The 10,617-nt window shown below is 35.2% G+C and overlaps 1 protein-coding gene across 1 annotated transcript; it reads left to right on the top strand.

Annotated features, from left to right (window-relative positions):
• The first annotated feature begins 3,769 nt into the window (after positions 1–3,769).
• Positions 3,770–9,652, top strand: LOC125198922 (zinc finger MYM-type protein 1-like). Its single transcript, XM_048097151.1, has 3 exons — positions 3,770–5,653; positions 5,732–6,223; positions 9,398–9,652. Exons 1-3 carry the CDS (start codon positions 3,770–3,772, stop codon positions 9,650–9,652), a joined length of 2,631 nt encoding a protein of 876 aa, XP_047953108.1.
• Positions 9,653–10,617: the final 965 nt, after the last annotated feature.

The following is a 10,617-nucleotide window of genomic DNA, read 5'->3' as shown; positions in this document are numbered from 1 at the left end:
AGTAATTGAAAGATTTAAGACAATTAAAATTATGAAGATGGACTACGATACAAATGTTTCCACAGAGGAATGGGATTATCATTTATCAATATTCATCTATTATGTCTTGTTGAAATAGTATGGCAGTGGGTGGATGCTATAATTTTAGGTAATGTGTAGATTATAAATAATTGAGAATTTGACTATTGATTACATGTAAAAAACGCGATATTCCTCAAAATAATTGGAAGCAGCCAAAGCAATTTATGCTATTAAAAAGTCCACCAAACGTCGTTCAAATGTTCAATTCTATGTACTCCATTTGGATTCAATTATTATTATAGTGCATTTTAGGAGTATGTACATCATTTATAGTATTTACATAAAAAAAAATAGAACAAGTATGTAGACAAATAGGAGTATATGATTTATTGCAATTGGTAAGCGACAAGAGAAATTGACTTCAATTGGCAACATGCAAAAGACCGTCACTCTTTTTTATTTATGATTTCTAATCATATATTTTAAAATTCAAAACAAGTTAAACATTGAAGAATGTTTTAGGTTTTTTCTACAGCAGTAGTTGTAGATTAGTGGTCTGCGCACACAATTATTGAATATTTGAATGAAACCATAAACATGTAAATCTAATACTAGGGAGCATGTGCATAGAATTGAAGTCAAAATATTGCTGAACTTCCTAAAATAAACAAAATTACAAAAGCTGTCCTAAGAAAGCAAAAACAAGAAAATAGATATATTACTCCCAAATATAGCCATTACCAAACTCGTCAATATATTGTTGTTTAAATCAGCTATCTTACTTTTATTTTCTTTTTAAGTAAATAGTTTGTGAAATTTGGAGAAGCAAATTGCAGAAAAAAACACCTATCAAAGAAGACGCCTACAATGTGAAAGATTTGACTACAGAGTATAGTAAAGCCATATATATAGGCCGACAAAATTAACAAATTATACTAAACTAATTACAAATTAACAAAACATACTAAACTATTTACTTTTCTCATAAGTCAATATAATTTTAAATATGAAATGCATTTATGACAAAATTCTAAATTCAACTATATATATACGATAGTTAATAGAGAGAGTCCAAACTCCAAACTCCAAACTATAAATAATAAATGCATCTATCAAAATAAAATGCATGTTTCATTTTCTTGATCATTAATTACAATGCGTGTTTCTTAGTACGGAGTACTTTTTTTTTTTGCTATGATGTGTCCAATTTTTATTGCAAGAATATGAGCACATGGTAGGTAGAACATTGCATGTAAAAGGAAGTTAAAAAGACCTGAATTTTTCCACAGCTCCATAAATATTTAATTACAAAAAGAATTCTTGAGCTCTTATAACTAAACCACGTTGCCTCCTTTCCATCCATTCATGCTGGGACTTGGTCTAGTTATCAAGTCACATGACTCACATTTATTAATAGTTATGGCCCCATGCATATGTGAGAAATTTATGTTTTTATTGGAGTTACTATTATATTCAGATTGTCACGGTTGAGTAGATTCCACCTTTTTAATATTTTCTATAATTTTGTAATTAAGACAAATTATACGTGTTTCAATAAGTGCAAGTATTATAATATTTTCTATAATTTTGTAATTTTTATAAGCAAAAGATGTTTGAGCTAGCATATAAAAATAAAATTATCAGAAATTCGGTTTTAATGAAAAATGAGTCGTGTCACGATTTAACCAATTGTCTTGCGGCTAAATATTTTAGTTTGTTAAATTAAATGTCGTAGCTCGCTCTACCTTTCGAGAAATTTGGCTTGTAATGTGGTAATTGGCGGACTCAGAAATTTTACAATAGAAGCCCAAACCACAAAATATAAGATGAATGATAAATATGAAAAAAGAAAAGAAAAAGAAAAGAAACAGAACCTGTTAAAATAATACCCGTTCCACTAGAGAACAGAACAACACATACTCCCTTTGTCCGCGATAAGGAGTCTCGATCACTTTTGTGCACTCATTTTATGAAAATGATAAAAAATAGTTAAAGTGGAGAAATAGTAAAGTAAAAGAGAGAATAATGTTGAAAAGACTCTTGTCAACATTATTCTCTCTCTTACTTTACCATTTATCCACTATAACTATTTTTTTATGATTTTTTTTAAAATGGGCGTGCAAAAGTGACCGGGACTCCTAATCGCGGACGCAGGGAGTATTTTATTTCTTGATTTTTTTGACTTTCATTAATTAATAGTAATATATTTTCACCAACCACTTAATTAGGCATGAAGTTACTTAAGGTTCATACCACAAACTTCCAATATGAGAAAAGAATATAACTTTTGTTTTTCTATTAGTCTTGTGATTTGTCTTTAATCTTTTGCTTTTTCTTTAAATTATTTTAAAGTTTTTTAGCATTTCTTACTGTTATAATTTGTACAGTAGTATACTAAATGATGGAGTAAATTCTGTTATCATATGCATGGAGGAGTAAAACTATAAGCAATTGTAAATTAAAAATAAGCTGCAAGAAATTAAAAATAACAGAGTAGAAACAAATACGTTAAGATAAAAACAGCAGTATAGTAACAAATGAACTTGTTTTGTCAATCTACGGCCTTAACCTTGCCACCTTTGATCATTTTTTCACCGCAGTGGTGGTAAAAAATGAAGAAGGGGCATGATGCACAGTAAAATCCATGTAATTCATGCCTATCGTCACGACAAACGTCGCATCGGCGTTTTGTAGTGAGGATTTGAAAGGTGAGAGTGTGGCAGTGAGCAGTGGCGATCACATATTTTTGACCAAACTTGATGTTTCTATAGAAGCCGGATGTAGTTGCAAGGCATCTCGGATGGAAGGATATATCGCAGCTGCGGCAGTGATACATCCAGCTATTTGGGTTCATTTCTTGCTCGCACTGATTGCAGTAGAAATCACCGGGACGGTTTAGAGTCAATGACGGACGGAGGTGGGGTCGCGCGGGGTCGGCCGACCCCACCGTCGATCCCATAATACCCAAAATTTATACTACCTTCGAACTTTCAACATGCCGTCGACCCCACGAATGATACCTCCGACCCCGACCCCGCCCCAAGAAGGCAAGAACTTAGAGGAGTAAGGAGAGGGATGGACGGATGGTCTTTGCCCAAATCAATACGCACAAGGCAATAATTGGAGAAGTTTAGCCCAAATCAACACAAAAGGAAACAATTTCCATATCTTTCTCCAATTTCTTTTCCTAGAATTTAGAGGAAATTTCCTTACCTTAACTTTCCTAGAATTTAGAGGAAATTTCCTTACCTAGAACTTAGAGGAGAGGGAATCTTTACTCTATTTAATCTCTGGCTCACCACTTTCTCTTCCAGTTGATCTCCTCTCCGGCTCCCCCCTTCTGTAATTCAAAACTGAATTTCGGCACCTGCGCTTCCAAAGCTTTTTGGCGACCCTTTCTGCTGTTCTGCAATCCTATTTCACTATTTGAGAGAGAATCGATAGGTGGTAGGTAAATAAAATTAAACTATGATATTTTCTTGTTCAATATTGTCTAGGTAATTGAAATTTGTATTTTACTAGACATTAGTCAAATAGTCATGATTGTCATTGATGGTGTGTACTATAATTTATAATCCTTAATCTTAGTACTATATTACAGTAGCTTTTAATATGTATTTCACGAACTGAAATTGCATAATAGGGAAGTAGACTATTTTTTTCTTTATGTTTTAATTTCTGATTTCATAATTTTATTATATTTATAGTTATAATAATTGTGTATTCTAAATTGTGGATTTGTAGGTAAATGGAAAAGTATTTTAAAAAAAGAACTCGAAATTCTATTGATTCTTCTAGTGCTAATGTTGAAGTTGAACAAGAAGCTAATGTTGAAGCTGAACAAGAACCACAATATTCTGAAAATAATGTGGTAGTTGATAGGAATCCAGACGAAGTAGAAATCGATGAAAAAGAAATCGATGTCGATCCCGGATCACGAAGGCCGATTGATACATTTGATGTAAACATTCGAGATCGTATTCGTAGAGAATATGTGGCTAAAGGTCCTTGTCAACCAAAAGGTCTTGATTTTCCTAGAAAAAAATATGGAAAAGATTATAGGGGTTTCAGAGATGTTTGGTATAAAGATTATGTTTGGCTTGAATATAGTACGTCAGAAGATGCTGCGTATTGCTTTTGGTGTTTTCTCTTCAAACGTGGATATTCGGCACCCGGAGATGAAACCTTTGTTAGTAGTGGTTTCTCTAATTGGAAAAAAGCCAACGAAAGATTTAGAGCTCATATTGGGTCAGCTACTAGTTCACACAACAAATCTAGAATTGAATATGAAAACTTTGTGAATCAAAGGCAAAGTGTATCTTATGTTGTTCGTAAAGCTAGTACAAGACAAGAGAAGGAATATCGAATTCGTTTGACTGCAACTCTTGATGTTATTCGTTTTCTTTTGAATCAAGGTTTGGCTTTTAGAGGAGATGATGAGTCCTCAACCTCCATAAATAGGGGTAATTTTCTAGAGATGTTACATTGGTATAGTTTAAGAAATGATGAGGTCGGTCAAGTTGTATTAAAAAATGCTCCGGGTAATAATCAAATGATTTCTCCAAAAATTCAGAAAGAAATGGTTAATGCTTGTGCCGTTGAAACCACACTTGAAATATTGGGTGAACTTGGTGAAGGATTATTTTCCATAATGGTTGATGAGTCTCGAGATTGCTCAGTCAAGGAGCAAATGGCTATTGTTATAAGATATGTGAACAAGAATGGGGAGATTATAGAAAGATTTTTATCTTTGGTTCATGTTAAGGAGACTACATCAAGGTGTTTGAAAGAAGCAATTGATTTTGTATTTTCTAAGTTGGGATTATCTTTATCAAGATTGAGAGGTCAGGGCTATGATGGAGCTTCAAATATGAGGGGTGAATTTAATGGATTGAAGGCTCTTATTTTAAAAGAAAATCCATCGGCATGGTATGTCCATTGTTTTGCCCACCAACTTCAGTTGGTATGTGTGGCAGTATGCAAGGCAAATCGACATGTTTCTGATTTTTTTGGCTATCTTACCCCGATTGTTACAGCATGTGGATCTTCTTGTAAAAGAGCAGATAAACTTCGACAAAACGAACATGATAGAATGGTTGAAATGATTGAAAAAGGGGAAATCAATTCAGGTAAAGGTCTAAACCAAGAAACTTCTTTGCATAGACCTGGTGATACTCGATGGGGATCTCATTATACAACTGTGATTCGTCTTGTATCTATGTGGCCCTCAGTAGTCAAAGTTCTTGAAAGCATATTTAGTGATGGAGATGATGCAGAGCAAAGTGGGAAGTGTAAAGGTTTGCTTCAAAAGATGGAAAGTTATGATTTTGTGTTTATCATGATTTTGATGAAACATTTGTTGTGTATGGTTGAACCATTATCTTATGCATTGCAAGATAGAGAGCAAAATATTTTGAATGCCATCAATATGATAGCGGGTTTGAAAGAAGAGCTGCAAACTTTTCGAGAATCTGGATGGGATGATCTTTTGCAAGAAGTGGAAGATTTTTGTCGAGTAAATGAGATTGATGTTACTAATATGGATGACATTGTCCCCAGACGAATACGCATGAAGAGAGATGGCACAGTTGTCACAAACTACCATTATTATCGTGTTGAGATTTTTTGTCAGGTAATTTAAAATTTCATTTTCTTATTTACTGACACTTGAATTGACTAGTAACTCAATCATTTTTTTGTTTATAATTAGGTTGTTGACTCCATTATTCAAGAAATGAGGAATCGTTTTTCCGAGTCTAGTACAGACTTGTTGAATTGTATGGCATGTCTTGATCCAAGAAATCAATTCTCAAATTTCAATGTCGATAAACTTGTTCATCTTGCCACCCTTTATCCAAAGGACTTTTCGTCCACAGAGATGACGATTTTACCTCATCAACTTAAATCCTTTTTGATTGATGCAAGACGAGATACACGTTTCTCTGATGTTGAAGATTTAGGGACTCTTTCAAAGAAAATTGTTGAAATGATGAAAGATGGATTCTTTCCACTAGTTTATCGGTTGATTAAATTGGTCTTACTTTTGCCTGTAGCGACTGCATCTGTTGAACGAGTGTTTTCTGCAATGAAGTTTGTGAAGTCAGTGTTGCGAAATAGGATGGGAGATGATTGGTTAAATGATATCATGGTGGTATACAACGAGAGAAAAATGTTCACTACTGTTTCTAATGAACGAATTTTGGTTCGTTTTCAAAATATGGATACTCGTAGGAATCAACTATCGCAGCTCACAAAAGATAGTGTTACTTAAATTGTAGTATTATTTTTTTAGACGGTTATTTAAATACTATACTATTTTTTATTTTTTATTTTCCGACCCCACGTTGAACATTTTCTGCGTCCGTCATTGTTTAGAGTGGCGTTGTGCATCAAAGGCAGCGGGTGGTGCTTGTCCCATCTACGTCCGGTGGTTGATGCTGGCAGCACCGCACATTCAAAGTGCACGATGTAATCACATCTGCTGCATGCATAGATATTATTAGCCACATAGATGGGACCATTACAGCCGTTGCATAAATCGAAAAGTAGTCCTGAAGTATCTTGATGGGTGCGAAGGTTGAGGGGGTGTGGAAGGTGAGCTGCGTGATATATGGTGTCCGGCATTGAAGCGCACTTTATATCTACTCTGAAGCCATTGCATTTTGCACAAGCGTAGTACAGACCATTCGTTTCGTTTCCACATACTCTGCACCGTTGCCATTCCCATGGTTTATGTTTGTCACCGGATTGAAGGAGAAGGGTGTGATCATGTTTGTGGATGAGAGGAAGAGAGGAGAGCTGAGTTGGCAATTGGAAGCACGCCAAGTGAAGATAGTAGTTGCATGATCTCATGCTACATCTCATGTAGTAGTAATCTTTACTACTACTACTCCCTAAAGAAGAAGAAGAAGATGACGATGATGATGTTTGTTTCAGACATATGGGACTAATGCACCCGTCACATATTAACTCCGATTTTCTACGAGAGTAGTCTTCCTCATCATCATCATCACTATTTTCTTCATTTCCTTCTTGAAATGATAAAGATGAAGATGAGACTAATGTGAGTTTGTGATGGTGGAACTCATAATCAACATCTTGATGAGGGATGGGTGTTTCAACTCCTTGTCTCCTTACAAAAGCTCCAATTAGGTCCTCTCCCACAGCCATATCATTTATTGGAAACTCCATAATCCCTTTCTCTCTACATGCAACAAAAACACACATTTCAACATATATAAAACAACAAAAAATAATTTATGTAGCACAATAAAAAAAGATATGTATATATGGGAGTATACCTAGTGGTGCGTGGCGATTTGTTGAAGGCGCAGGTGAGATGGACAGCATAGCTGCAAAGCTCACAGTGATATATCCAACGTTTGGGAGATAATATTTTATTGCACACTTCACAATTGTATTTAAATCTGAGATATAGAGATGGGAGATGAAAAGAGAGAGAGAGGGAGTGATGGTGTTCTTCCCATTGGATATTCTAAGGTAGTGAAGCACATCTCTCATGGATCCAATATTGACAGGCATCTAAGCTGCACAAGTAGGAACTCCCTTTGGCGTGTGTGGTGCCGCAAGCATCGCACTGGAAGGAACAATTTCTCCTCAGAAACCTTAATTCATGGTTTGGGTGGCTCGGATGATGTATCATAGTGCTGCTACTCTGCTCTTCAGCTGCATACATCATGTCGCTGCCCTGCGCGCATCTTAGATGCATCACAAGTGCACATTCTGCGCTCGTACATCTGTAGAAAATTCCCCAGACATGCCACTGGCAGATTGAACACTGCCTTCCCACACTCCGGATGTTGAGATGTTGAGTGAGTGTGTGTTGAGGGTGCATTGCGTGTCTGATCTTCCTTGGCCCCTTTAAACATTCTTCATGTAGTAGGACTTTATACCCACATTTCCGGCTACATCCATAACCTTTCTCTTCTCTTCTAAAATACGTTGAACAGCCACAACATTGTTCTGTTCTACGAGTTTCCACCGGAGTAAGTGGATGCTTGTGGCTCCAATGATCAACCATCTTTCTCTCCTCCTTCTCTTCTATCTCATTTTCTTTCTTACTCATTGTTGTGTGTGTGTGTGAGGAGGCGTCCAAGTTGAACATATATGTATATAGTAAAAGGACTAATGTGCTAGTATTCACACAAAACTTCTAATGTTAGCAAAGAATATTTTTAAGTAACCACTCTTCTTTTTCTTTTACTTTCTTTTTTTGTCTTTTGCTTTTCCTATATAATCATATTTCTATCACGTCTAATTTAACTTTGTAAGATTACCATTAATATAATACTAAAATACTTTAATTTTTGTACTCAAACAGCCACTATATGGCTGGCTAAAAAACATAACTCTAAATTAAATTGAGGCTTTAGGGCTCTATGGTATTTAGTTGGGCCATTGAAAAGGTTCATTCGGCCTAATTTACATTGGTGTATGGCCTTTAGACCACTACAATTGGGCTGGTAGTGAGACATTTCTTTTTGAATAAAAAGATAAAAAAAAAAAAGAAAAAAGAAAATTGTTGGGTTAATACGGGCATAATATTCGTTAAATGAACAAATTAAGAACACCAGTTTAAATTCCATGATCTCAAGCCCAACATCAGAATTTTGTAGTAAAATCAAGTAAAGATTGTGATTGTAATCAGGCATTTCCCATCTACATAACTTTATACACACAAGAGGATTATGAATTAAGATCACTTTTTTATAATCTTGTACACACACCTCCACCAATTACATTCCCCTATTTCTTTTTACAAAAACACTACCATCTTCATCACCACACCACCACCATCAACACCTACATACACCAAAACCAACCCCTTTTCTCTCACCAAGAAAGAGATCTCCCTCTCTCCCCATCCCTTCCCTTCCCTTCCCTTCCTTCATCATAATTAAAACATCTCACATTGATAATCATCATCATCACCACCACCAAACCAAACCAACTTGATCAAAACATCCTTTCAGTTTCGTTCACGAATCTTGATCACCGAACTCCCTTGAGAAAGCTTCAGCGCCTCGGACCAGCTTGCATACATCAGGAAGCTGCTGTGGCTTTGCCCAACAAATGCGAGGACCACAAGAGTACTTGGAGAGACATAGTTGTTAGAGGTTTGTTAAAGAAGAATGTTTAGCATTTCAGTTATGATTACGGTCTGCATTCCCTTTGTACAAGAATAAGTCAAGTGTTCTAGATTCTTCCTAGTGTACCTATAAATAAGTTTAGAATGTGTGTAACACAATGTTCAATTAATGAAACAGTGAATTCACATCCTATGGAGTTAGCCAGTTAATTCAATATCTCAGCTCAACTTTCTTCTTTATATATGGTTTTCCTCGTTTGTTATCAGTGGCTGTACGCCGTCGCCATCAGGGGCGACCTGAGGGCGGCGGGGCTCCACTCCAGGTGCGCCGCCTTCAGCAAGGCAGCGAGACCGGAGACATGGGGACACGCAATCAGTGTCCCCGAGAGTATGATGAACTCCTTGCTTCGCTTGTCGGGCCAAGGTGCGAGGATGTTCAGGCCCGGGGCGATCAAATCGGGCTTCAGGATCCCAGGCGTTTCCGGATTTGGGTCCCAGGTCGAGAACGCAGCTACAATCTGAGATTAATTTGGTAAGATGTTTAATTTCTCTATGACATTCCTAGTATTTTGATACCACTATTTCTCATAACTAGCAATATTTATTCATGTATTATCACTTCTCACCAATATTTATCATTATAACTGAATCCAGTTGCGACGCAAAAAATTTATTTAGTAGGGACTTTACTGTAAATGATGATTTCTTCATCCCGGGATAGATATTGCACTTAATTAGATCACGATGACACAAGATTTTAGAAAATGTTTTGTGTGCTGAGTGGAGAGAGAATGTATATATTTTTATATAGTGTGTGAGACATAAATTTTTTTTTAAAAATTATATACAGTAATTTTTTTGTAGAATAAACTAAAAATAAAAGAATGTCATATATAAGAGAGTGCTATGTTATTGAAAATTCTCAATCACAACAACTATATAAATGAACATGAAACTAAAACAACGTTACATACCTAGCTAAAACAATTAATGTTATAATTATATTGTTTTACTCGAATTATGGCAACTAAAATATTGTGTGTTCTCACTGACTGAAACTATTTCCGAAGGTATTCATTCTTTGAAAACTTCAACCCTACAATTCAAACTCAAAAATCAATAGTTTTTCAATAAATAAAAAAAGTCCTATAAATTACACTACAAATTCCATAATAATTATTTTATACTCTTATTATTAATTTCTCCTAATAAAGTATTACATGAAGAATTTTTGAAAAACAAACTTTTGTATGATTAAATTGAAAAGGAAAATACAATGCTCGATGAGTAATAGTTCTAGGGATTATGTATATACTGAAGAGAATTCGTATGGATTATCATTAATTCGTATGGATTATCATTATAGCTATATTACTAATATACGGAGTAATTTTTAGTAATTTTTAAAAACCAAAATACCTACACTTATTGAGGGTACTGACCAAACAGTAAATAGCACATAAAAAGAGGCCAGATTCCATAATATC

The sequence above is a fragment of the Salvia hispanica genome, chromosome 1 (genome assembly GCF_023119035.1).
Source record: "Salvia hispanica cultivar TCC Black 2014 chromosome 1, UniMelb_Shisp_WGS_1.0, whole genome shotgun sequence".
NCBI lineage: Eukaryota > Viridiplantae > Streptophyta > Magnoliopsida > Lamiales > Lamiaceae > Salvia > Salvia hispanica.
This window is presented reverse-complemented; position numbering and strand designations above follow the sequence as displayed.

Excerpts from the sequence above, each read along its gene's own strand:
- LOC125198922 (XM_048097151.1), top strand. The coding sequence starts at position 3,770 with ATGGAAAAGTATTTTAAAAAAAGAACTCGAAATTCTATTGATTCTTCT. Across the intron at positions 5,654-5,731 it reads GTGTTGAGATTTTTTGTCAG|GTTGTTGACTCCATTATTCA; the intron begins GTAATTTAAAAT and ends GTTTATAATTAG. Across the intron at positions 6,224-9,397 it reads TTTCTAATGAACGAATTTTG|TGGCTGTACGCCGTCGCCAT; the intron begins GTTCGTTTTCAA and ends GTTTGTTATCAG.